Source organism: Excalfactoria chinensis, chromosome 1 (assembly GCF_039878825.1).
Source record: "Excalfactoria chinensis isolate bCotChi1 chromosome 1, bCotChi1.hap2, whole genome shotgun sequence".
Taxonomy (NCBI): Eukaryota; Metazoa; Chordata; class Aves; order Galliformes; family Phasianidae; genus Excalfactoria; species Excalfactoria chinensis.
The window spans coordinates 159,687,643-159,715,500 of record NC_092825.1 but is presented as its reverse complement, the minus strand read 5'-3'; the positions used below and the strand labels follow the sequence as shown (position 1 = coordinate 159,715,500).

At 41.5% G+C, this 27,858-nt stretch overlaps 1 protein-coding gene across 1 annotated transcript in view; it reads right to left on the bottom strand.

Moving 5' to 3' along the window:
• Positions 1 to 19,374: 19,374 nt before the first annotated feature.
• FOXO1 (forkhead box O1) overlaps positions 19,375 to 27,858 on the bottom strand; it is a 60,496-nt gene continuing 52,012 nt past the window's right edge. Inside the window, exons 2-3 of the mRNA XM_072360853.1 lie at positions 23,275 to 24,631; positions 19,375 to 22,904 (exon numbers count right to left, since the gene is read on the bottom strand). Of these exons, the coding sequence (XP_072216954.1) occupies positions 23,288 to 24,631 (1,344 nt within the window). The 3' untranslated portion in view covers positions 19,375 to 22,904; positions 23,275 to 23,287. The remainder of the gene's footprint in view (positions 22,905 to 23,274; positions 24,632 to 27,858) is intronic.

Genomic DNA, 27,858 nt, shown 5'->3' with positions numbered 1-27,858 from the left:
CCTGAAATATCTGCCTCAGGAAGGAAGGTATATTGTCTTTTTGATGCCTCTGTTTTGCTTGTGAGGTGGTTCTGTGTGCCTGTTTTGCAACAGCACTACAAAAGCAAACCAATTCAAATCTCCTATGGAAATGCCATGTTAGCGAGAGACGGTTTGCATCTTTTTAACTCAAGAATGACTGGATCTTGAGCATATCTTAAACGTTATCAAAACCTCTATGATCTGTGGAGCACCTCAGTGTGATCTGCTTGAGCTGCAGTGGGAAATGAATGGCATGAAAATGATTTGCTGCATTTTAATCGCCCTGTGTTTTTGTTTCAAGAAATACACTTCCTGAAAGTCCTCCACTCAGGCGGGACAGAAAAAAGGAAAAAAAAAAAAAAAAAAAAAAAAAAAAAAAAAAAAAAAAAAAAAAAAAACTATTCTAATCTTTCCTTTTAGTGTGTGAAAAATAATATCTGCAGTAAGGGATGATTTTATGACCTCTCGAAGGCATGAAAGCCAAGCTGAAATAATAATGATTACCAAGACTTCAATCCTCCTCATTCTTTGTCTATACAAACCCTACTCCAGGCTCCTGGAATTTGATCTCACAAATAAAACATAAAGATGGTAAGATTCAGCACAATTATGAAAGTAATGCTTCACAAAGCTATGCAAGTCTCTGACATGATAAATCTCAATACGCAAACATAAATTATCAGAATATCTCTGTGAAGCTGAACTTCCTGGACTTACAAGGAGGGTGATTTTTCAAAGCTTCAAAATAGTTCCTGAAAATTCTTCTTTTTTTCTTCCTACTCTCTCCTCTTCCTCCTCTACCAGCAGAAGACATCAGTAGGGAAGCACTTACATGTACATTTGCACAGGAGTGTGCAGTAGACCTACCTGCTTGCAAGGTTTGCCATTGACTACAGTAGGCTTCCAGTGGGAGCAGGGAAGATTACTGATGCAGATTACTACAGACGCAGGCAGAGATGAGCAAAGTTCTGAGAGCTGTCAGAAAGGGTTAGTGAGTTCCTTTCAGGCAATCATTAAAGGATGGAAAGCTGAGCATTAGCCAGAAACGTGCCCTTGTCACCAAGAAAGCCTACTGTATCCCAGGCTGCATCAAAAGAAGGGTGGCCAGCAGGGCAAGGGAGGTGATCCTGCCCGTGTGCTCTGTGCTGGTCCAGATAAGGAGTCCTCGGTACAGGAGTAACATGGACCTGTTGGTAGTGCATCCACAGAAGGGCTATAAAAATTATCTGTGAAATGGAACACCCCTCCTATGAGGACAGGCTGAGAGAGCTGGGGCTGTTCAGCCTGGAGAAAAGAAAGCTCCACGAGACCCAAGGGTGGCCTTTCAGAATTTAAACAGGGGCTGTAAGAAGGAAGGGGGCAGACTCTTGACCACAGAATCACAGAAACACCAAGGTTGGAAAAGACCTAAAAGATCATCCAGTCCAACTATTCACCTATTACCAATAGCTTCCACTAAACCATGTCCCTCAACACAACATCCAGTCGTTCCTTGAAAACCTCCAGGGTCGGTGACTCCACCACCTCCCTGGGTAGTCCATTCCAGTGCCTGACCACTCTTTCTGAGAAGTAATATTTCCTAATGCCCAGCCTGAATCTCCCCTGCCGCAGTCTGAAACCATTCTTTCTAGTCCTAACAGACCCTGGTCTGTTAGGATAGGACAAGGGGAAATGATTTCAAACTAGAACGAGATATACTTAGATTGGACATGAAGAAGAAGTCTTTTACACTAAAGGTGGTGTGGCAGTGGCACGGGTTGCCCAGAGAGGTGGTGGATGCCCCATCCCTGCAGACACCCAAGGTCAGGCTGGATGGGGCTCTGAGCACCTCACAGAGTTGTAGGTGTCCCTGTTCATTGCAGGGGAGATGGACCAGATGGCTTTTGGGCGTCCTTTCCAATTCAAACAATTCCATGGTTCTCTGCTAAGCCACAGGGACCGACAAGCACCCCCAGAACAGCACAGAGGTAGTAACTCAATCCCTCCCCCTGTGTCTCTTTTCCAGAGACAGATGTTGCCAGACAGAAAGTCATCAGTCAAAACCAGTGTGAGCCATGCTGCAGTCTGCCACGAAGACTGACATTTATTCCCATGAAAAAAACACAAGACAACTATAAGCAACAGCCCAGCCTTGTGTTCACCTGTCATTCAGGAAATTTTGTCGCCACCTCTTCTACCATTCTCATATTTATTTGTCTGATAGATGTTCAAGCAAAGCCAGCGGGAAAGGAAAACACTTTGGGAAGGTAACAGAGTTTTCTTCTTGAGTCCATACATTCTGGATTGGCAAAGAGATTCCTTAGGCTGACAGGATACCTTCTCTCCCTTCTACTCATTAGACTGGATTATAAATATTTCACAGCAATAAAACAAAGCCCAGAAGTAGCCCCACATTTAATTTAACATGGCACTTTCAGACTGAGTGAATTAGCAGCTCGGAAATCTTCACCACAGCAGCCTGTGATATCAATTGAAGAACAAAAAATCTCTCTTAGAAGGGGTAGATAGGTAGATGGTAGATAGGACAATCGTTCAGGACTCCTTCATGTGTTTTTTTTAATTCTCCCATGGATAGACTTGTACCTTATAATTCAGTTTCTCCACTGTCCAATTATCTACCTACAATTTAGTCTTAAGTGGATTATAATAGGTTCTGCTTCAGTTTAGCCAAGACAGACTTGTAGATGTACAAGGCCAGCCGCAAAGGGGTGGAAGACTATAGAAGTATTTTCAGGGTCACTTCTTTTTCTGAGTTTCCTACAATATGTCCAAACATATCATAATGTTAGCTTTTTATGTTCGGCACATATCCAGGTCTGTCTGAGACAAAAAGTTGTACTTCCATGCTTACTTTCAATGTCTTTGAGATATCAGCAATTACCAGCTTGCTCCTCTTGTTGGGTTCAGAAACCCACCTTCCCACTCTCAGACCTCCTAACATCACCACTTCTCCCATTTTTTCTTGATCAACATGGAAAGACAATGCTCTTTACTGACCAACTTATCTGATGTACAATCAAGCATAAGAGTGTGGGTTTTGATTGTCTTATTTTTACCTTTTCACTGAAGAGGACAGTAACCTGGGGGAAGATTCTCTTTGAGTGCCTTTTAAATGATGAGTCTATACTCCACATCTCAGCCAGTGTGATACTGCGTGTGCCTGGAAATATACCAAAAGAGGGCTAAACTGAACGTATTGAGAGCTCAGTTATTACTGTGCATCGATACCACAGACTTTAACTTCTCTGCACTTCTCACATGCAGCTTCCTGTAGTATTATAAAGTCCCAGTTGGCTTGTACAGAACACAGTCCGGTACTTTCCTCCAGTTTAAAACATACTTGACTTTTATAATGCCATCAAAAGCTTTGAGGTTTTCTGACAAAACTCTCAAAGCCTTGCTTCCTGTTCTGATCTGCAGACAGACATCAAATTCACAGCAGAGACACAATTGCACCAGCAAGCCTTCAGTTTCTATTGGGTTTGTGTTTTAAAGGTGGGATTTTTATTTTTTTTTTCCATTTTTTTCTTTCCTACTATTCACCATTACCATTAGCTGGTCTGAAAAAGAGCATCAAGGTAGCTTTAAACCCTTGTCAAGTGAAGGAATGCTTTCAAAGCACTCATTGACAGACATAGATATGCTGTTGGAGCCCTGGAATGCCCCTTTGCTTTAACTGGTTTGCTTTTTGCCATCATCTTTCTATCAGAGGTTAAAATTTGCTGCTGTGGGATTCCAGTGTGGCAACTGGCACTGCACATCAGGAGCCAGGAGCAACACAGGTAGCAGGATTCCTTCTGCCAGACTGTGGGAGAGGCGTGCCTGATCCATGCACATCACATGGGTTCAATACGAGTTTCCTCTAGATTTGGGGTGTCCAGCCAGTAAGAGCACACAGCTGTGTAGGTATGCTGGATGACCTGAGCCTGACATCCTGCTAGCAGAGACACACCTGGAGCTTCCCATGGAGACCACCTGAGCTGTTCACAAACAGCTATTCTGGAGAGCAAGTATTCTATTCCCTCTTCAGGTTTCTTGAATTTCCTGGACCCCCTTGGTGGAGTATCTCTCCCTAGAGCTAGAAATATGGTGATTCTGTAAATAATGGAAGGACCTTGGCAGTAACTGCCACCGGATAATATCCATTTCCTCCTACTAAACAACTCCATTCCCATCATAAAATATCCTTAGAAGGATATTTTTCATTTATATAGTTGTGCTGCCTCCAAGGCCAACCAGTCAGACAGGTCTACAGGTTTCATCCTTTGTTTCTAAAATACACTTAGCTTGATACATCCCAACAACCCAAAGGCACAACTAAAAATCCAAAGCATTATTAAAACCTTTGCAAAGGATTTAACCTCAAGACAACAAGCTAGTGTAGTCAGTGGGCTAACACATGCTAAGCTGGCTTTCACTGTTTAGCATCTGGCAATGGCTCTGCCTACCTTGTTGGTACTTTTTACATTGCAGATGTCCTCCTAATTATACCTCTGAAAAATCTATCAATTTATCTTTGTCCACACCCTTTTTTACAGCAAACAGCAATGCCTTTCAGTGACTGTTTTGCTATAATTAGACCTGCTTTGCAGAAGTCCATGGGCTGCAAAGAGCTAAGGCTCTCTAGTCTAAAAGGTAAATAAAAAATTCAGCACCATTCTATCAGTCTGATTCAGTTGGACTGGGTGATTCTGGAGGTCTTTACCAACCCTGGTGGTTCTATGATTCTCTGATACTGACTCCAGCAAAATAGCCAAACATTTGATAAAAGGTTTAGAATGATGTAGAATTATATACATTTAAAGATAATTAGTAAGGATTTATGGAAAATAAATCCCATCAAATTAAACTGGTGTCCTAACAGGACACATTTTTTCATAGAAGCTATCAGTGTTGCAGGTCTGTTTAAATACATATGAAGTATTTTGTTGGGCACCAACATTTGGGCCATGGTAGCAGAAGATAAATAAATCAATAAAATGCTTGATAAGTTTAATTAAAACTAGTAATGTCAAAATGGCAGAGGCAATAACCATCAAGGGAATGTCTTAAGTGATGATCCAGTAGGCAAGGAAACCCTTCAGGCATTCACGACTGACAGACAATCAACTGACAGCCAGCTTGCAGCACTACATTTTGGCCAAAAAATAAATGCACGATTTGGATGTATGAATAGACCTGTATGACATCCATGCTGGCAAGCATGTGACTACCACTGATTCAGTGTACTCAGCTCTGATGTCAGAGAGAACACTGGAAATCAGAGAGGAACTCATAGAATGACTGAAGAGTTTTTTAAAAGTGTCTGATTAAGAACCCTGCCAATCACTCCAAATTGTTTCTCACAGAAGATGAGATGAGAAAACCACAGTATTTTGCCAGAGAATGAAAAATTATCCACTCTATCAGAACATTTTTAGGACAAGAATCAAAGGCTGAAGGCAGAGGTCAGGGAATTTGTCTAGCAACTCCATCAGGGTTGGTCACTTCAGAATTCCTCTATAGTCAATGGACCAAGGCAGAGTCATACAGGACACTGTTCATCTACACCCATTTTTCTACCACTTACAGAGTTGAGGAGTCACCTATGTTCTAATATACAGTACAAGAAAAAAGGTGACGTTTGTGAACAGTGTTTATTGGCCCACCCTGTGAAACGGCGATCATTTCCCTCAACCCAGAGAGGAAGGAGTAACACAGAAACACATTAAAAAACAAAAAGCTATCTCAGTCATTTTGCAAGCACTGTCAGTTTAGGATTAGCAACTAGACTTAAGGTCTTTCCACCATTTCTTCTTAGCACATTCCCAGTAAGAACTGAGGTCTTTGAAGAAGATACCTACAAAGACCAGACCAGCATCTACAACAACATTCACACTAGTAGTTTGTGTTTCTGCTCTCCAGTTTCCACCTAGGCATGAGGCAGAGGCCAATGGAAAGCAGGAGTCAGTTGGGCCAGTTCAGTTCTTGTGTTGCAGCTTTGTGGGAGGGGACACTGGCTCTTGTTGCTGTAAATTAGGGAGAATAGTTCCCTCATCTTTGGCTGGGGTGGATTTGCCACAGAATAGCACACCTTTGCTTCCTGAAACCCAGCCAAGGGCTGTTACAGCTCCATATATGACCTAATTGGCAAGCAGTCAGTGCAACCTGTCCGAGTGAGCTTGCATCTGGGCCTCTCACTGTCTCAGCAGCGACAGGAAGAAAGCAAAAGAAAAGAAGGAAAAAGAAAAGAAGAGAAAAGAAGAGAAGAGAAGAGAAGAGAAGAGAAGAGAAGAGAAGAGAAGAGAAGAGAAGAGAAGAGAAGAGAAGAGAAGAGAAGAGAAGAGAAGAGAAGAGAAGAGAAGAGAAGAGAAGAGAAGAGAAGAGAAGAGAAGAGAAGAGAAGAGAAGAGAAGAGAAGAGAAGAAAAAAGAAAAGAAAAGAAAAAGAAAAAGAAAAGAAAAGAAAAGAAAAGAAAAGAAAAGAAAAGAAAAGAAAAGAAAAGAAAAGAAAAGAAAAGAAAAGAAAAGAAAAGAAAAGAAAAGAAAAGAAAAGAAAAGAAAAGAAAAGAAAAGAAAAGAAAAGAAAAGAAAAGAAAAGAAAAGAAAAGAAAAGAAAAGAAAAGAAAAGAAGAGAAATATCAGCATGTGATATGACTTTTTTCAAACTCCCAAGCGAGATCTGTTCTTCACAGAAGCATGTCATTCAGATTCATTGCGTCACCAAAGAAGAACAGCTGCTAACCAAGACTCAAATCCGCTAACAAATGGCTGAACCACCTCAGGGAGGGGATAGTGTTACTAAGAAAAGTTGCTCAGAACAGTGGACGTCTGGTCTATATTGCCAGGTGACAAATTTATTTTATTGCAAGCTGAGGAGTTTTCAGGCCCTTTTTTCCCATGTTGGCTCAAAATTGTTACAAATCAGCTCAGACACCTGCTGCATTTATCAGCTCAGTTCCTTCTCACCTTCATCTGAGGAGTGGAAGAGAAAAAAAACTGTTCTTTTATTCTTTCTTATGATTGTGGAAGATTTTTCTGTTAAAGAAATAAGTGATCCAGACTATCTCTTCACTTGCTCTTACCCTCTATAGGGACAAATAATTAGTTTTGTAGTAGATCTTTTATTCTTATCACTAATTATCACTCATTTGCAGCATTGATATAGAATATCCAACTATTCCAACTATTCAAAGTCCACTTCTATTTCGAGATTCATCAGAAATCTACAACTCAAGCTGCTCATGGACAGCAAGCATTTCAAGAACTGTATGGACGCAGCACTGAGGAACGTGGTTGGTGGGCATGGTGGGGATGGGTTGACAGTTGCACTCAAATGATCTTGGAGGTCTTTTCAAACCTTAATGATTCTGTGATTCTGTGAAATAGCAGAAACTGGCCAAAGGTCTTCAGTCCTCCTTTGCAAGGCTCTTGTATGACACCAGCTTCCTCTCTGCTGTGGACAGAGAAGAGAGGGAAGCTCTAGACTAAGGAAGCAGCCTTCATAGGAGCAATACATATTCGTAGATGTGTTCTTTCACCTGAGGAAGTAAAAAGTAGACTCTTCTTAACTGAGGTCCTAAAAACTGCTGTGAAATAGGAATAGTTCTGGGGACAGAGTATAGAACCTCTGGAGTCATTTATTCTTTTTTCCTTTTAACATCCCATTTTAGTTGAGCGTGAACTGGCTAAAAGCTAAATAGATGCTGAGTCTGAGCCCCTACAACTGGAACACATTTGTGGATTTAGCAGCTTAAATTTTCCAACAAATGCAGTTTTATAGCCTAAAGTCTCCAAAGCTGAACATCTCAGACCTAAAGACACTGGGCTTAACCTATGCCCAAAGGTCCCTCAGCACCTGATAGACTTCACAGCTGCTGAGTTTTATTGCTAGAACCAGACAGTTCAAACTGAGGCCATCAGCCAGTTTAATAAAAGCACAGCAAAATATCCCAGCAGTGACCTATTCTGAGTATCATGTGTTATGGGCATGCTTCATGCCTTATCACAAAGTCATGTTTGAACAGGTCATTAGACTGGAAACAACAGCTTGCTACACCTGGTTATGGAGCGCTGAGAAGCTGGACACTCTAAAAGTGAAATCCATGGCACACTGACCACAGGCTCCAAAAAGTAACAACACTGCACAGTCAAAAGATGAGATGGAGAAGAAATAGGAAGAGGAAAAAGCCTTGGCCTTCTCTTCCAAACAAACTCTCTAAAAGAATTACAAGGAGCTGGAGGTAGATCTGGGCATCAGACCACATATAGACAGTTTTATTTTGCACAGATCCATCCATGTCTGAAAGTAAAGTGCCTCCTAGAAATTTTTCTACACTGCAAAGTATGCATGTCTTTGTTTCTATTAATTTCTCTGGGGGGTTAAACTATGGACCAAGGGCCTCATAGGGTGGGTGTGTGGGTGGTGAGGGCATGTCAATTGTCATGAATTCTCTCAAACAAAAGGGAATGTAATAGCCAGCAACACAAATGGGGCTGAACTTTTCAAACCAGCATTGGAATAACAAGCACTGGAGAGTTCCCATGCCAAGAGTAAGTTTTGACCCCAAGTCAGAAAGAAATTTCTTGGAAAATTTAAGCCACTAAATCCACAAAAGTGTTCCACTTTGAAGGGCTCAGAATCAGCATTTGTTAAGCTTCTAACCAGCTCACTCTTAGCTAAAATGGGAAGTTAAAAGGAAAAAAGAAGATAAATGATCCCAGAGTCTCTACACCAGAAACACTGGTTGGAGTGCTCTTACTCAGATGGATCTGGCTTTACAGAGGGGAACAGGTGGAGGGCATGAGTCAAGTAATGTTTAAACCATGGCACTTAGGGGCTTCCAGAAGAGTGAAAGCTTCCTTGTTTAGCCAGCGCTCTTCATCACTTATGTTCAAAAGCACAGTCACTAGTATATGTTTCAGCGCCAGCCTTTTGGGCCAAGTAGTAATTCCTGGGTTCCCTTGTGCCTTGTTTTGGAGGAAGTGCTGACTTAGCACAGTTCCACCTCAGAGCCATAGATACTCTTCTCCAATATCGTAATGCCCAGAACTTCTTCTCTGATGCTTTCTTTTTTGACTGAATCAGTTCCCTGTGTTGGTTCCCAAGCAGCTGCCCTGCACAGTCAACACAAAGACCAAGACAGGTCACTGGAGTCGCTTATGCCCTGCAGCCACTTAATAGCTGAAGCTCTTGATGGCACTGGGTTTGGCTGGAGATGGAAGATGTGTCTCAGATGTTTGGTTCTGCAGGTGAGTGCCAGTTTGCAGAGATAGTCCCACCCCAAACTCAAAACGTGGCTATACAAATCCCAATTCCAGTTCCTTTGAAGACCAGCAGAATACCAGCCCCACACAGCCTAGACAGAAGGCCACTGAGGTGTGCCTGCACCCTCCATTTTCTTGAGACAGCCTCCTCAGCCATACAAATTCATCTGCTTGTCCCTGGCCTTGTCAATAGATAGGTGACAGAATAGAAGTGCATACAGCAAGTGAAAATGCATTTAGCAAAATGTGAGGTCAGTTCTGATGTCTTGGTTGCAAAACTCAACATAAACCCTAGCTTGTAGAGATTCTGAAAACATTTTGTTTTTCAAACACTGAATGATGTCCACTGCCACTGTTCCATCTTGTTTTGATTCCACTGGTACTTCTCCCACACTGACAATGTCTCTACCTGGTGTCAGACTCTCCCGATAGCTGAAAATGCATTCATCTGCCTGGTGCATGCCCCCATCAAAAAGGTTCATGTTTGATTAACAACATGAATAAGATTAAGGACACTTCCAGGAGCCGAGATTGTTTCCCAGCAGTCTGGTGGCCAGACACACTCCATACTTAGCCTAGACTTAGTCTAGACTCTTCATTGTATACAACATTGTTAATACTCTCATTAATATTGTACAGTCACAGGTACAAGTATGAATACCTCTATTAAGCTCATTGCTTTGGGTGCATGTCCTTTCAGTCTTCTTTCCCCTTGGCTTCTCTGTTCCTACACATATGAAATACAATTAAAAAGACATGGGCCATAACACTGCTTGCCAGCATGCTACTCTGTGCATTTCTTTTCCCTTTTCCCACCCTGTTTCCCTTTTTACAACAAAGACCATAAAGGCTGCAGATCAGAGATGATTTCCTGGAGTGGCTTTTTCTAGCACCCACTCCAGCAGGGCCCCATTCTGCCACCTACAAGTTTAAAACTGGTGGCAGAAAACACTCCAAAAATGGAAGGACATTTTGGAATCTGGATGAAACCACGTGTCCAGAAGCCTAGCACCTCGTGACTTCCATCATCTGTCAAGGACTGTGTTCGTATCTGCAGTCTGTATTATTGATGAATTTCTTTCTGACTGAGTCATACTAAAAGTGAGTTTACTATTTTTCTCCATATATCTAATAACTAAGGTGCACCTTGTTGAAATATATAGTAAAAGTGTATTTCTGAATTGACAGTAACCCAAAACAGCATGATGAAATACAGATATTTTGTTTGTTTGTTTAAATTCACTGATCAGATATCCTTACTTTGGTCTCATCTTGAGAGAAAATAAGACAAAAATCGCCTGCCTTCCCATTGAAGTTGCTCCTATCAATACAGCAGAATCCATAATCATCTGAGCAATCGGCAGATAATTCTATCTCATGGTAAATGCACCTTGAACTTAAGGACAACACTTCTAGAGCTTTACAACTCCCCTGGAGAAGGGAGTAATTAGGGAGTAATTCTTCCAAAAGACAGACAGCACCCCAGGTAAATACGGCTGCTATATTCCCACCACTGTCAGAGTAGCCTGTGACTTCAGTGGCACTGGAAGCTGAAGTTATAGGCTGCTCTCACAGCATGATTTATTCTATCCTCACCACCAGAAACCAAACACACGGAATTGGAGATGGAGCCTTCGATGTGTGCTTTCCAACTGGGTAAGCTAAAAAGAAAAGAAACTGAAAACCATCATGCCCTGTACAGAGTGCTCCCTTTGTGCAGCAGGAGAGACTGGGACTCTCACAGGGCAGCTCCAGAGTGCTTGCAGCTGAGAAGCAGCTTACTGCAGCAGAAAAGCCCTTGGAGCTCAGGGTGGCCAAGGCTTTGGCAGTGGGCTGTATGAGTCTTCATTTGCCAGAGCTCGTTCTCTCTCCTCATTGTGTGGATAGAGTCACATTCCAGCAATTAGCATGGCAGCATCGGAGCTGCCCAACTGAGACCCCACAGCAGGAGGTCTGCCAGCTGGATTCCATCCCCTTGGCAGACAGAAACAGCTTTGCATTGTCACTCAGTTAATAAATGCACAAAAAGCAACTGTAAGGTCGATGTGTGAATGTCTCTTAAACTGGAGAATTATAAGGCCTTCCTCAGTCAGACTGTGAGGATGCACAGAAATGAACAAGGGAGCTTGGTGGTCATGGCCACCTGATGTTACCGGTTCCCTTTACAAGGCCAGAGGCATTTGCAAGAAGTCATAATTCTGCCTGATAGAAGTTACCATTTCTCCTCAGAGCCACTGCAATTGTCTATCAGAATGCCACTACACCATTTTCTATGGAAAAATATATATAGATATGTAGATATATATGAGGGAAGGAATTGTCCCTCTGTACTCAGCCCTGGTGAGGTTGCTGCTCAGTTTCTACGCTGTTTTGTCAGGTGGGATGTTAGGAAAAATTTCTTCTCAGAAGGATCAGTCAAGCATTGGAACATGCTGTCCAAGGAGGTGGGAGTCACCATCCCTAGAGGTGTTCAAGAAATGTGTAGATGTGGCACTGAGAGACATGGATAGCGGGCATAGTGGAAATGGTCAGATGGTTGGACTAGATGATCTTAGTGGTCTCTCTAACCTTAATGATTCTATGACTCTATGAATTGATATAAACCACCTCCACATTAAGTTTATTTGGATGGATTAGGCTTAAACCTTTTATTTTGCATTTGTGGTAGCCTCAGAGTATCTTCACAGCTTCTTGAGTGGGTGGCAAAGAGCTCCCTGGAGCCCTCACAGTGACCTCAACACATCTAGTTTCAAATGGCTAATGTAGCTGAAACAGGACAACCAGGAAAAATTGAGGAGTAAGATTCCAAAACAGCCATATAAATCCCATTACTTTCCAGAAACTGCCAGTTACAAGCTTTGTGAGAACAGGAATATTGTTATTATGTTTGGATGCTGTTAATAAAAGTGAATAATAATTAACAGTAGATAGATAGCAGTATAAATGGGAGGTATGTCTGGATGCAGCCTGTGACATTGCACATGTTATGGGAGTCACAAACGCATTGCAAAGACCAGAAACAAAAAAGTGGTTGAAAAAAAGATGGAAGAGGGAGGGGATCCGCTTGATAACAAAGCCTAAATAACACTTTATAAATTGCATGGTTCTCTGTAATTCCACTTGAAATAAATCAAAAAGGCCAAGTTCCAGTCAGTTGAGGTGCCAAACATTAAGCCAATTTAAGCAACCTACAGGTTGTAATTATGGAGTTTAAAATATCAACATTTTCTTTTAATGGTGGAAATTTAGAGAAAATAACCACTTGCTTTTGAAAGGGAACACGTAGAGGTGACAGGTTTCTTAAAAATTCTTTTTGAATGTTTTGAGAAAAGTCAGCATTGATCAGACTTCACATTTCAAAGCTTCACGGAGGAAGGAGCTTTGGACACAGATCTAAGGAAAGAAAGTGAAGTTTGCAATGCATATGGCAGTCCATTAGCATTATATTTTCAACACTTGAGTGAAGTCTGTGATTTCCCGCATATTGGCTGATGAGCTAAAGCATAAATTCACTCTCACCAGTATTTATAGCTGCTGGCATTCAAGACTCACGACGTCTACTCAGGATCTCTTCACATTAAGTAAGTCTTATAATGGGCTGTCTGAGCTACAAGCAAAATAACAAGCCTTATTCTCTCCTTGCATCTTTAGGTCAGCATTTCTGAATTAGTTGCAGTGAGTTAACAACCTTGGTGTCATTCTGTTAGCATGCAAAGGAAAGATCTCAGACAATGAATCCAGCAAGAAAATGTTGGGTGTTTTTTTTTTGTTCACGAGAACTCTATTCTACATTATTTCTCTCCTGGTTGACTTCATCACTGGGGAAGTTGCTGCCACTGACTCACCATTACTTCTAGACCTGTTCTTCTGGACTTACTGTCCAGTGCTTCCATTCACTATCTTTGAAAGTTTTTCAGGTGTATGAATGAGTGACTTTAACCCCTTGGCTACCTATAAAGGCAAAATAGTAATGCTTTAGTCATCAGTGTGGGAGAGAGGCTGAGACGTGCAACACACCATTTTATCCATTTTATTCGTTGATTAGTGGGCACGGTGAGGATAGGTTGATGATTGGACTAGCTGATCTCAGTGGTATTTTCCGTTCTTAATAATTCTATTATCCTTGTCCTGAGAGTAACCTCTATAGAGCTGCATGCAAAGAATGCAATTTTTGTTTTTTCCTGATCCTCTTTCTTCCTTGTGCTTTTTTCCTCCCCTAAAGTCTTATAAATCTAGTCAGATAATTTGCATTTGTTACATCGCAGCTTGTAAGAGTGAGAACATACTCTCAGTTGATGCCTTGCCCTGAAAGGTATCAAATAAGTCTTCCAACACAGGGAGAGGCAGTCCATGTCCACTGCCATATACCTGAGAAAGTCTACGTGGATGCTTGAAACCTCCTTACAGAAGGGTATTGGGTAGCTGTTTCTGGCTGTAGCTATTCCCTCCACAATTAAAAGGGTGAAGACAGCCTTGCCAGGTCAGATCAGATGTCCACATACACCAATATCCTGTCCCTGATAGTGGCCAACAGTGGATGTGTAGGCGAAAGGAGCACAAGCAGCCATCCATGGACTGAGTAATCCCTTCCGTGGTACATGGTTCCAGCAACTGGTCATTTAGAGACTTCCTGAGCTAGAGGCCGCATCCGGAGCATTGTGTTTAATAGCCACTGATGGACCTAGGTTCTATTAATTCATATAATCCTTTTCTGAATCCATTTAAACTTTTGGCCTCTGCAACATCCCGTGGCAATGAGTTACAAAACATAATTATGTACTGAGTGAAAAAGTACTTCCCTTTATTCCAAACCAGTTGCCTGATCATTTGATTGGGTACCCCTGTTCTGAGAAATACTGATGAATTATTTCATCTCCATAAGCTCCATAATTGTACACATCTCTGCCATCTCATGCACCTATACCCACCTTGACTCATCTTTTTTTCTATTTAGTCTCTGCTTCTGAGTAGCCTCACAGTATGCTCTTTGAAAGTCAAACAGCATGCAGTATTTATGATGCAGGTGCAATTTACATGTGGAGTAGCACAGCACAGGTTTTCAATGCTTTCCCCTGCTCATTTCTGCTGTATCTTTTTGTCCACAGCTTAACAATGAGCCAAGACTTTCAAGAAATCCTTCCAACGACACCAAGGTTTTTCTCATAGTAGTAGCAGCTCATTCGGGATTCATTAAGCATCTTAATGTATCAGTCTCCCTTTCTCCTTTTCCCTTGAGCATTATTTTACATTTACTGACACTCAATCATATCTGCTGTTCTCACCTAGTCATAGAATATCCTCCTACAATTCTTGGCACAGCCTCACATTTCACTGTCCTGGATAGTGGTGTACTCAGTAATTTAGGTCATCAAACATGCCAGCTGATCACTTTTCAAACTCGTTGAACAGCACAGCTCCTTCAGGTCCTTGAAGGAAGGCACTTGTAGTTTCCCTGTTGTGTAAAAGCCGAGTATTATTTGTACTCAGATGGCCAACTATGTAAAGCAGTTGTAGGCACTGAGAGGACCTCCATTACATCCCATTTATCACAGGAACTTGACTGAGGAAAATTTCCAAAGCCACGGGAAAACTATTCAGGTTACACAGACCACCCTTGTCTTCATGCTTGCCAACAGCCACATTTGTGAAGCAAAGCTCCCTCCAGATGAGACATGGCTGCTGTTTACCCCATCACTTCAAAATATCACTGACTGTCACGTGCTCTGTGAAGTAACTCTGAGAGGAAGTCAAACCCAGCTCCTCTGATCATGCTAGGGCAATAATCCTCATTTTTATTAATTTACAACCTGGTTGGCAGCCCTGACCATTGCAGGGGTTTTGGAATGAGATGATCTTTAAGGTCCCACCCAACCTACGCCATTCTAAGATTCTGTTTATCTGGTTGTCATTCCTATCTAAGCAACAGCTCTCACCACTGTTATACTAGAGTCCAACACAGAATCATAGAATCATAGAATTACCCAGGTTGGAAAAGACCTTGAAGATCATCAAGTCCAACCGCAGCCTAACCATAGTACCCCTAATATATTTAATATTATTATATTCAATATCATCACTCAATATTATTTTTGCAGTGAACATAAGCCCCATTCACATGTCATTGTGCTTGGTCACCAGCAGGCACTTGGCTTGCCATACCTACCACACCAGGACTAGTGTGATGAAGACAATCACTCAAGAAATTCATAGTCAGGAGGGTCACATTTACACTATTTCCAGACACATGGATCACAGAATCACAGAATGACCCAGGTTGGAAGGGACCTCAAGGATCATGATGTTCCAACCCCCCTGCCACCAAACTTCCAAATTTACTAGATCAGGTTGCCCAGGGCCCCATCCAACCTGGCCTTGAACACCTCCAAGGACGGGGCATCCACAACCTCCCTGGGCAGCCTGTTCCAGGACCTCACCAGTCTCCTAGTAAAGAACTTCCCCCTAACATCCAACCTAAATCTACCCTCTTTCAACTTAAATCCATTTCCCCTTGCCCTGGTATTATCAGTCCTTTCGAAGAGTTTACTCCCCTCCTAGATATAGGTTCCCTTCAGGTACTGAAAGGCTGCAATGAGGTCACCCCGCAGCCTTCTTTTCTCCAGGCTGAACAAGCCCAGCTCCCTCAGCCTGTCTTCATAGGGGAGGTGCTCCAGTCCCCTGATCATCTTCCTCACTCTCCTCTGGACCCTTATCTACATGATGAATCTTCATGATGGATCATGTAGATGGATCTACATGAGCAGCCTGCCTGTGGCTGAACAAAACATTGTGGCTGCAGAAACCCTTCTCAGAAACTAATCTAGTGGGAGCTCTGCATGCTCACCAAGGCCCAGTGCAAGGTCTGAACAATGAAGTAGTGTGGGAGAGGACCATAGCGAAGCAGCCACCCAACCCCAAGACCAGATCCTTCCCCAGCACTACCCTCACTACCTGTTTCCAATTTAGGAACCCTTTAGCAAAATAAGCAGAGACAGAAGAGATGTTCCACCTCAAAGGGCTCCTGGAGTCAGCCATGGAATGAACTGACTTCGACTTGGGGGTTCATTTGGCTATTAATCTGATATATCTGTTGAGGGGGCTGAAGGAGGAGGCAGAGAATATCCTTATTGCAGATCAGCCATCACGGTTGGGGTTGAAGGGACACAAGGCCTTATGAAGCCCAACTGTTCTGAGAAGGGGCAGGAGGGAAAAATAAAAAAGAAAAGAAAAAAAAAAAAAAAAGAAAAGAAAGAAAGAAACACTGCTCTAACTTGATGGAGTAAAGGTGGAAGAAAGGGAGGAGCAGGAAGTGGTAACTTATTTAGACTCCTGAAATGAGACTCCAGCACTTGGTTTCACAGAACTTCTTTTGTTTTCAATTGGTGAGAAACACCCAAGCAACAAATCGACCCAGGAGATTGTGCAGACTGTGGCTGCTACTGAACACAACTTCAAACTCCAACCGAAAGGAAGCTCTTTCCCTGCTAAGCTGAGCCCTTCACCCTAAAGCAATCCTCTGCCCTCTGAAACACTCCCTTACCCTGCTCCATCAGCCAGGGAAGTGCTTAGAATACCTGCCAAAATTCTTATCCCCCCCCCTCCTCTGTAGCTCACATACGTGCACTTCTGCAAAGGTCATGCTGAGATACAATCCCCTGGCTTCAGCAAAACTGAAGGGATTGAATATTTCATAGGCAATTTACACATCCCTGCCAAACTCCACATTTCCCTGGAAATGCAGCAAAGCTCTTGTGCATGCTCTGTGCAGTTGCCTGCTCAGGTAATGTCACTCTAGGGCACTGAGAAGGAACTACAACTGCTTGGAAAGACCTCTGTGTTGATAGATGGCAAAAGCAGTTTTACACAAGGAGGTAAAATGTTGAGGCTCCAATTTATGAACCATCTCTTTGCCTCTTTCTTCACTCCATAGCCCTGTACTCATCAGAAGTTTCCTGCAGTGCTCCTCTTGATGTACTCAAAGCCCTCATCCGTTTTCCCACCATCGCAGTGATAAACACTCCCGCAAGAAGTTTACTTGCAAGAAAAAAACACATGCAAAAATTTCTGAATGCCTCAGGGTCCAACAGCAAGTAGAAAAACATAAAATAAGATGGGGCGCTGTTCCTGCCTCTTCATTTTAACTATCATTTTGGCATATGCCAGAATGTTACCCCAGGCAAAAACATAAGCAGGTAACGAACAGGGATTTGCATGCAATTCCAGTAGTGGTCATGACCACAGGCACTGCTCCGTGCAAGTTTCTCCTTCTCAAGGTCTTCATAAAACCCATCTTTGCACACCAGCTGCATGGAAGCCAGCTGCAACATCTAAGGCTATTTGTACTTTTAATTGGATTATCAATTGACATGACAGAAAGGCTGATGTTTCTATACAAAAACATGTTTATTACATTGATGCAGAACTGACTCAGAGCACAAGGATGCTTTGAGGTTTGTATGCTTGATCAGCAGATTCAAATCCCTTGTTGCCAGCTTGGCACAAATTGCTAGCCAGTCCCTTCCCAAGAGACAAGCTTTGACTATCTCTCCTGACAGCAGTAACTACTCATGTACCAATTAGATGCACATCCTTTCCAACAGCGGCTTTGCAAACAGACAGTGTATCTTTGGATCTTAACTGTCTTCTCATTCCTGAAGTGAGGCTTTTGGAAACACCAGTGAAGACACCTTCCACTCCATGCCTTTCCCCTGCTATACAAAAAATATAAAGAGGCAAAACTAAAATAACGTTGTAAAGTACAAGGGAAAAGTAGTTTTAAAATATCTTCAGGTCATCTGGCTTTATATGCAGTGGCACTCTGGCATTCTTTCACTCTCCTTAGGCCCACCTCTGCTCACTTTAAGATCAAACTGGCATTTTTTTGCCAGCAATTCATTGGAAGCAGCTCTCCACAGAGCCCTCTCCCTCCCCACCTGCAGGCAAGCCAGGATCTGGGCCTCACAAGACTATGGTGGCGTGGGTGTTGTTGGCTGCCTGTTTTGGCAGCCTCTCCTCCTTTCTTCCAGCTCTGTTTTGAAACACAATCTAAATTTTTAAAAAAAAAAAAATAAATAAAATAAAATAAAATAAAATAATTAATTAAAATTGGATGTTCCTGCTCTCTCCACTCACATCAGCGCTCCCACAGCGTTAAGCAGTGTGCAGGCTGACCTACATGGCATAAGCTTTCGGCAAAGAAACTATTACTTCTAGGGAAAGCAGGAACTTTGGGAATGAAGGGGAAGACAGAGACAAAAATGAAAGGAGAAGGGCCAAGAGGCCTTTGGGAAGTGTCTCGCTTTAATGGAAGGGGCACAGAAAAGAGAAAAAATGGCTCTCCAGAGCCGGCTCCCTCCCACTTTAATAGCACTAGGATCTGAGTTAATTTGGACTAAAAGAGTAATTTTTTCCTGCAGCTTGATGGATGCTAGCATCCCCAGTTTTCTTCTTCTTTAACAATGCGTTACATAACATTCTGATACAGTAATTACCATCTCATATCATAGCACTTTTATTAAGAGCTTATACTTACAAATACCCATTCCAAAAGGATTTCAGGATTTGTTTGCCATTTTCTCTGAACTATGCTTGCCAAAGCACTGGCAACCAGGTCTGTGCTGCACAATGCAGCTTCCAGTAACAAAGTGCCTCTGCACAAAATCTCTCACAAGCTCTAAGAGTCAGGCATGGATTCTTCTTGCGTTTAGTCTCAAAGACTTGCAAACAAGTTTTGATTAGCACACTATGAGATAAAACACTTGTAACGCAGCCCTAGTAGGTTCCTGTACCTGCCACACTTCCAATTCCAGGAGCAATTCTGAGACAAATTCCTTTACACCAAGCAATGGAAATTTTGTCTAACTATTCTGCAGTTAGTGTTTGCTTGCTAGTATGGTATCATATTATCAGACAAGACTAGGTATACCATGAGGTATTTTTCCATATGAAATTACTAATGCCATCAAGATTGTCCAAATGGGATCATCGTCATTAAAAAGATTACACGGTACGGAAAGTGATTACGACGTCTGAGCAGAAGGATTACTAAATCACAAGTAGAATCCTGGTACAAATCTCATTCTCCGTATACAAGAAAGGACACAAAACCTTTTGAACATAATTTATATACATTTATGGCTTTATACAACAAACTGCCAGGGATTGTTCTCGTGTGTCTGTAAAAGTACATCAGGCACTTTTCTGAAAATATCCACGTATGAATTTTAGTAATGCAGTGTGACTAAGTCAGAGCAGTGAAGCGTTGAAGAGCTGTCACGCCACTCGCGAGTAGAGCTAGCGGTATGTACATGCCAATCTCTCTCTCCAGATATTGCTGGTTTGTGGAACACCCTCGAAAAGGAGGCCAGTTTTAATGCCAAGTAATTTGCTTTCTGTTTGCATAAACCATGCTGCATCTTACGTTATTAATACCAAAATAACAATAATAATAATAATAATAATAATGAGAATACCTTATTTAAAATCAGTCATAAATTAAGGATCCTAGCAATTTCATCATGAAAATAGGAATTTCAAATCAGTAAAAAAATAAAAAAAAAGTACTAACATACATCCAGTGGTTTAACAAGTGCAAATTTTATACTGTTTTATAATTGGTCCAATTTTACCTTCTCTTCTTAGGGACGCTCTGTTGACTTAAGCCAATAATAAGCAATGTGACTTTTGCTTATAAGTGTAGGCAAATCGTCGGTTTATCAAAGCAGAGCTTTCCAATTAATGCATCTACCACCTAAACATATATAGTATAGCTATATTATGGAAACAATACATCTTTATATTTAAAATATCTGAACAGCTCTATAATACAATAAACTTTTAATAACAGTACAAACCAGAGAAAAGTCAAAAACAAGGCTGCATAGGTAAGATCATCCGCACAATTCACAAACCAATCATTTACAACAATTCTGACAAACTAAGTTACTCCAGAAACTCGGTACTTTTTACTGAAGAAGGATTTATTACCAGAGGTCGCATAATGTTTGCTTTCAAGGCAGACAACACGCCCTTCATCAGACTTCACAGTATTCCACAATTACAGTCATAAAATATTTGAATGGCACCATGCAAAAGAAAGTAACTTTGACCACACGACCTGAAACCTCTGATTATCTACAACTGTTTTCTCTCAGTAACTAAAAGGGGCTTCCTACAGAGGGCTGTAACTTGGGGACAGCTACATTTATGACATTCAGACATATAAAAGGAAAGGAAGAAAATACCTGTATCTAGGAATTTGTACAGAAGCAGTAAATATTAAACAGGAGGTATATTGTTAAATGTAGCATGTTTAGCTGCAACCCCATGCAGTTTACAGTCAAGTAATGCTTTCTTTGCACACAGAGGTGAATTTTGTGCCTAACTTGGACTGCGCTATCAATCCACATTTGGGAACAAACGTTTTTGCACACACAGCGGAAAGACAGATCCTCAGAAACTCACGTGTGAGCCCATTGCCAGGATTTACCACCAAGACTCAGAGACTGTGAAGTTGATGGTGATGATGCCAGTTGAAGTTTTTGGCCGTAAAAGCAGGCTGCTTTGCTGAGACTTCAGCACCACAAACATTAATTGCTTAACAGTTCAAAGACTACTATCACACTGGGGGAGATCCCATATCATAAGACAGCTTAATGTCAACCCCTGGAACTGCTGACAACTGTAATTAGATATCTAAAAAGCAGCTGTAGTTAGTAGTGATTTAAGCCCAACAGGGTGTTAAATGCTAGCACATCAGTGGATGCATTGCAGAGTCTTAGGAAAGTCCTGACAGGATCATTAAATATATGGCTTGTTACTGAATTTCATTTTCTTGGCACATCCCATTTCTTTCTCCACCATACCGCATCACTACTGGGAAGCAGAGTTTCAATTACAACATTTTCCAGTTGTGAGCATCATAGACAAAACAATAATCAGTGAAAATATGTTTTTCTCTCTTTCTTCTGCCCGCACAAAAACTGTTTGTCCCATCAGCTCCAAAGATTTCTGTAACACAAATGGTGTGTAGACCAATGGAAAGACAGATAAGGCCCATGCTCCACACACCCATGAAAACTGCCTTGTTAATTGCAAAAAATAATTAGAAATCTCTTATTGATGACCCAACCCTAAAAATCCTCAGGAAGCTGTCAATGTGCCTCTCAAACAAGACCAAGTGTTTCCACAGGAACAATGCCTCTATCATTAATACTCACCCCTACCCCAAAGTTCTTGTGTTTGTATAACTTTCCCACTTACTTTTTCTTTCTTACTAAAAAAAAAAGTAATTCTTTTTTTTCCCCGTCACACAGGTTTTAGCCTGGCATTAAACTGTAGCACTTTTGCCACCTCAATTATACTGCACGCTGACAGAAACATGAGCAGACTCTAAAACCAGTGCCAAGTAATAAGAAGACCAAATTTATCCTTAATTTTATCAAAATCATGAATTTTCTCCAAATGGTCCTGCTCTCAGGTGTACAAACATTATGAGACCTCCACGAAATAAATATAAGTGTGAAGAAGCATTGTACAAGCATCTAACAATGAATACTTAACACTTTGTGGTAGTCAGAGTTAAAATGATAGCAGAAGCAGATGACATTTCTAAAAATGCATATATAAAACTGATTAAATATTTCCTAAACATAAAGTTGTCTATTTTTATACATCACACAACAAAAAAAAGGACAGAAATGTTTTGTATTCAATATACTTATTAAGCTTTTCCTTTATTAGCACCCCCAAGTGCTAGGGAAATTTATAAAAACAAGTACTTAATCCAGTTAAAATACTGTACAAAATGAAGAGGTTATGAATGCTGCCAGATCTCAGAATTATTTTTTCAGTTGCCTATGTAACAAAAGTAGATTTTAATTATAAGAAAAATAGCTTGGAAGGTATTCCAAAAATTATCTTAAGTCCAACAACAAAGTCATTAGTCTGACAATGAAATCCAGATATATTCTTGCATAAATTTACATGAATACAGGTAACTTATCAAATGGCATTTAACCTACTGTTGGCTTCGAATAGTGAGAGATTTTAGTAGGGTCATATTAACCAGCTACTCTGTTCCCATATGAAATGTGTGACAATTTTAAGTAGAATGAAGCAGTTCATTCTGCTGCAAGGCAAGTCCACAGTTATCTCAAATCATCAGAACACAGGTAACATCAATGAAGGTTAAACTTACGTAGGGCATGAGATCATCACAGTATTCTTACAAAAGTTTATAAACTTTTCTTGGACCAAAACAGATAGTCTTAAAAAACAATTCTTCTACAGATCATACTGTACAAAACCGAAAGCACGACATGATGTAAGTAAGAGTCTTTGCTGCGATTATACGGTGTAGTGAATTTGGCACTTCAGAGTAATGAAATTTCCAATGGCACAGTTCTTATCTACAGCAGCACATAACCTGCAAACCTAGGGCAAACATCCTGTACAGGAAAATAATCAGTCTGCTGCCAACTCTGACGAAAGGAAGAAAAAAAGGGAAAAAAAAAAGACCCCCAAAAAAGCTAGTGTATGCGCACAGCTTTGTCAAGAAAATTAAAAAGGAAGGTGAAGGACATCTTTGTACTGCTTTTCTCAGTTCCTGCTGTCAGACAAGTCTGGAGAATTTAACCGTAGCCTAGGAAAAAAAACAACAACAATAACAACAAATTAACATTCACACCAAAAGATGAAGTCTATTAAAATACATTCAAGCTAGCTTTAAGATAAGTTAAATGGGGAAAGTTTAATTAAACGCAGAAAGTTTTTGGTTTAAAATATTAATGGCAAAATATTAGCGCTCCAAATGAAGTAGGAGAAGGCGGTACATGGCGGCCTCAGTGCACCATTGCAAACCTGATTTATAAACTAGTAAAGGACTGGGAAACTCTTTGACTGGAGCAGAGGCACTTCACATGCCAACAAAGGCGATTACCCAGGTTTTAAGCATTTGACATCTCTCCTCCCTTTAAGCTGTTTTTCAGATTTATTATAAAATCACAGCTTACCTCCTACTACATCCTAGCCTGACACCCAACTGTGTGTGGTTGTCTTTACGCTGTGCTGAAAACTTTGGTTAGGCAATACACTGTCAAAGTTAAAATCTAATGTTTCTCCATCCATAAGGTCATTACGAATAATCGACTCCATGTCACAGTCCAACCGTTCAATTAACATGTCATCTAAGTCACTGGGAAGCTTCTCCTGGTGGAGGGAAACTATTCCCACCCTTCCGTAGCCGTTGCAACTGTTAACAGGGGCATACGGGTTCATAGCATTCATCTGCATCTGGTGACTCATAGGCACTTGTAACGAAGTCTTCACTGTCGACAAGCGATTTAGACCTGAAGTATGTGACATGGGGTTCACTGTGTGTGACAAGGCACGGCCATTAACTGCAGGTGTTGGCTGGTTATGTCCTTGGTGAGGGCGGGTGTTAGGGTTCATCATTTTGTTGTGAGGTGGCTGATTGCCATAAGTTGGCATCACCGAATTTGTGACCATCAGTACACCTTGGCCCAGCGCCCTGCCACCAGCCTGGGAAACACCAGTGTCTACTGATGCCAAGATATCATTGTGCGGGGGAGAATCAGAAGTCAGTAACTCCTTCAGAAGTCCTGCAGGACAGTTAAATTGGCTCATCGATCCATAGCTTGATTTACTGTCTTGAAGAGTCTGCATAGGAATTTGGGGCAAGGAGTTCATGCTAGCTTGAGCATATGTAAATTTCCTGTAGTCTGGATTTGGTGAACATATGCTTGTGGTCGAAGATGCAAATGAGTAACCTGGTGTTTGCTGCATCAGGGTAGCAGATGACGACTGGGTTGATACAGTCATTGACGTATTAGGTGACAAAAGATTAAGGTTATCCAAAAGGTTTTCCATGTTCTCTGAACTACTCATCTCTGAAAGGCTGGGAAGAGTAGAAGTCATTTTGGTGGCTGATGATGGGTATACCATGGAGTGCACATCCCCATCTCCAAGATCATCTTGCTCTGGTAAAATAGGAGAAAGTCTTCCACTAATTGTACTAGCGTTAGAGCTAGTTCTAGGCCGAAATGTACTCCAGTTATCAAAGTCATCATTACTGTGAGAGCTGGGGCTTGCAGGCCACTTCGAGAACTGAGATCCAGGGCTGTCACCATTTCCCTCCTGGCCAGATTGAAGAGACGCTTTTTTCTTGGCTGCTCTGCCTCTGCTTTTTGCAAACTTGCTGTTGTTATCCATGGATGCTGCTCGCCTCCTAGGAGACTTGCCACTCTTTCCTCCTTCGGGATTGAGCATCCACCAGGAACTCTTCCCTGTTCCCTCATTCTGCACTCTGATGAATTTGCTGTGCAGGGACAAGTTGTGACGGATTGAATTCTGAAAAACAAAATAAGGTGTAAGAACACAGAATGAATTTCTGATGGCACTGAAAGAGAGACCTCTTCTGATGCTACATTTGCAAGAGTCTTTTCAGGAAAAAAGTTAATAAAAACCAGAATCCTTACATACAGCTTAGTTTCTAAATGCTATATTCATACCTGTGGTTCCCAGCATAACATTCAGCTACATAAAAAGAGTGGCTCAGCATGTTAAAGATTGAGGAGGCAAAATATGTCAGAAGACCAAAAAGCCCACTGAAGATCTCATTATCAGCTTCACTCTAATGAGTTGAACCTGACAGCTTTTTGGGATTTCTTTTATGCAAAGTTCAGAAATATTAGATTCTCCTTTATGATCCTTGTAATAGGATCTCATCACGCATTTCTCTAAACCCTACATGCCAGCACATGTATATTGTCATTGAACATTAGTGAAGTTTAAATGACTCACATCAAAAAAATAAATAAATAAATAAATAAATAAATAAAAATAAAAAAAATCAAGGGTTAGATTAATTTTTTCTATATAAACATAGCTAAATGCCTAAGAAATTACAAGGGGGAAAGGAATGCAAATAGCACAAACTTGCATTTAGTCTTAAAACCATCTTTCTCTTTCAATATCAACATGTTAATATGTAGCATTGATTCATGCAATACCTGAGGGCACAAGATGTCTTGTGCCAAGACCGACCAGGGGATACTGAAGCCCAGCAGAAATGGTTACCTTGGGGCTAATGAGGAGACCTTCAGCAGATGAAGGCGGCAAGCAGTCCTGGACAACACTGTTAACACTTTAAAGATTGCAGCACCTGAAGATGTCCCCACAGGAGCACAGCCTCACACCAGATGGGTCACTAAGTGCTCCCGGACAGCAGAAGATGGCAGAAGACATCATCATGGTAGCTCGTGGTTCAGCCAGCCCAACAGCAAGTCATAACGTCTGACTAACTTCAGAAGCCTTTCCAACTTCCCCTTCCACTCCAGAGAACCATATTTAACAAATTATCCCAGTTAGATCAACACCAGCAAAAAAAATCAGCATGTCCTTATTCGATTTTGAAAGGAAGCCAATTTTTCTGATATTACCTAATTACAACAGGACTATATCTCTTCACTGCAGTAACTTTGCAATCAAAATCTCATCTCCTATCCAGTGACAGAGCCTTGAAATATTATTTTCACCACATGCATCCACATAAAAGTATCATTGCCTGGAGTTCCCCTCTGTATAGCTTTAGGCCTGTGGCGCTCAGTGCCTTGCGGGGCTCAAGGCAAGCATCTGCCTTCCCCATGACCTGACATCATAGTAATGCAGTGTTAGCATCACCATCAGGAGGGTAAGCCCAAAGATCTGTCTCTGGACCTGCCCGTGGCTGTGGTTGAAAGGGCCAAGGAGTGCTGAGAGCTGGCCTGGCCAGCCCTTTGTTTTCACTGTAGGGCCAAAGCAGAATTAAAGGCTGACACAATTCCAGAGTTAGCAATGTCGCAAGAAAGTTGTTCTGCACGTCTGTTGATTAAAAAACCTCCTGCGCCAGTTCATTTCTTTTTTTTTTTTACTGTATTTTGTAAACATACCCAATTGGCTTAGGCTGAGTGTTTACTATGAAAATAAGCATATAAGGCATGCAAAACATCAGGCAGTGAAAACCTTCTGCCCGTGCTCTTGCTCTGCAAGAGAAGCGTTAAATATTTAAGAAATTACTGCTATTCCTTAGTCATCAAAAATATTATAATCTGGTATTATTGCGCTGAGGACATCTGAGGTCACTCTTTGAGTAACAGAGCTGTCTCCTAACACTGCCAACAATGAAAAAAAAAATTTTCCTAACAGGAAAAGGTTTGCGGCCCAGAGCTTGTTACATAAATTCCTGTTTTTCACTCAGCCAGCAGGACATTAAAGAAGCTATGATTTACTAACTTGGAAAAAGTGTTGAAGAGGTAAATCTTGTGAAAATACGCACTGCTGTTAATGATGTTGTGTCTACAGATCTTTGCCAGACGCAAACATGACCTGATAAAAAAGTATAGTTTCAGCAGTGGAACTTGGCAGCCATAGGAGCGGCACCGTGAGCCACAGCCCCGCCACCTCAGTGTGCTGTAAGATGCTTCAAACGGTGACTTTTGGCAGGACACTGAAGCAAAGCCTCCCAAAGCCCACCTGAAGAATACACAAAGCAATCGGCTGAATGTCCAGCTGAGCTCCCAAGCACAGCAATGAGTGCCAGGTCAGCCCAAAAGCATCTGCGCTGGAATTTTATCAAGCTCACATTATGACTCCAGCCAGACTGCTGCCACCTGTGGGGTGTTTCCTGGGACTGAGTCTGCATGTTTGAGATGGAGCTCAGGGAGCCTGCTCTGACTTGGTCTTCAAACTTCAGCATGTACTTCACATTTCAGCCATACTTGAGCAAAAAGACCAGGTGCTATGGATACACATATTGGTGGCCCTTGCTGATGAAGGGCCAAAATATGCAATACCAATATTTACTGAATGCTACGTAATGAGCAACAACCAGCTAATAAAACTAATGAAGCCAAGAAAGTGATTCATTTGAATCTACACACTTACATTATTCATCTACTTTTCTGACATTTCTTGAAACTGAACCACATTGCAGCAAGAACACCCAGCTTGCTCTTCCTCAAAACAACAAATAAATTCAAACTGATTTACATTTACTAACAATAAGCCTGAGACATTTAATTCCTGGATGCCTGCTGATCTTTAATACTGTATTTAAGACCATCAGATACTCTTTAAATGTGCAACTGAAGGTTAATCCGAATAACTGCTGGAAAAAAAAAAGAAGTCTTACAATTGAAGTAGCATTATTTAATTATACTTCTTTTCCTAGTGAATTGTTTTAGTGTTTTACTAAAAAGAAAAACACCTGAAAACATTGTTGCCTAATTGAACTTGAAGGGAGGCCATACAGGTACACTGGCCATCTTTCTTTCACCCCATTCCATGGAGCAGGTATGGGAGAGGAAAGTAGAGCTCCTGTACAACCTTACTGCAGACCTCTCCAACAGTCCAGGCTCATTGCAGCCTTCTCCAGGATCAGACTGTGGAACTGAGAGTATTCTGAGAGCTGCAAGACTCAAATGTTGTAAAAGCCTACATGGGTCCCCTACTGGGGCTCCTTCTCTCCCTGTTCAACTACACTGCTGTGATAGCCACCTAAAAGGGAGAAAAAGGATTGGATGTAACAGTTGGCACTG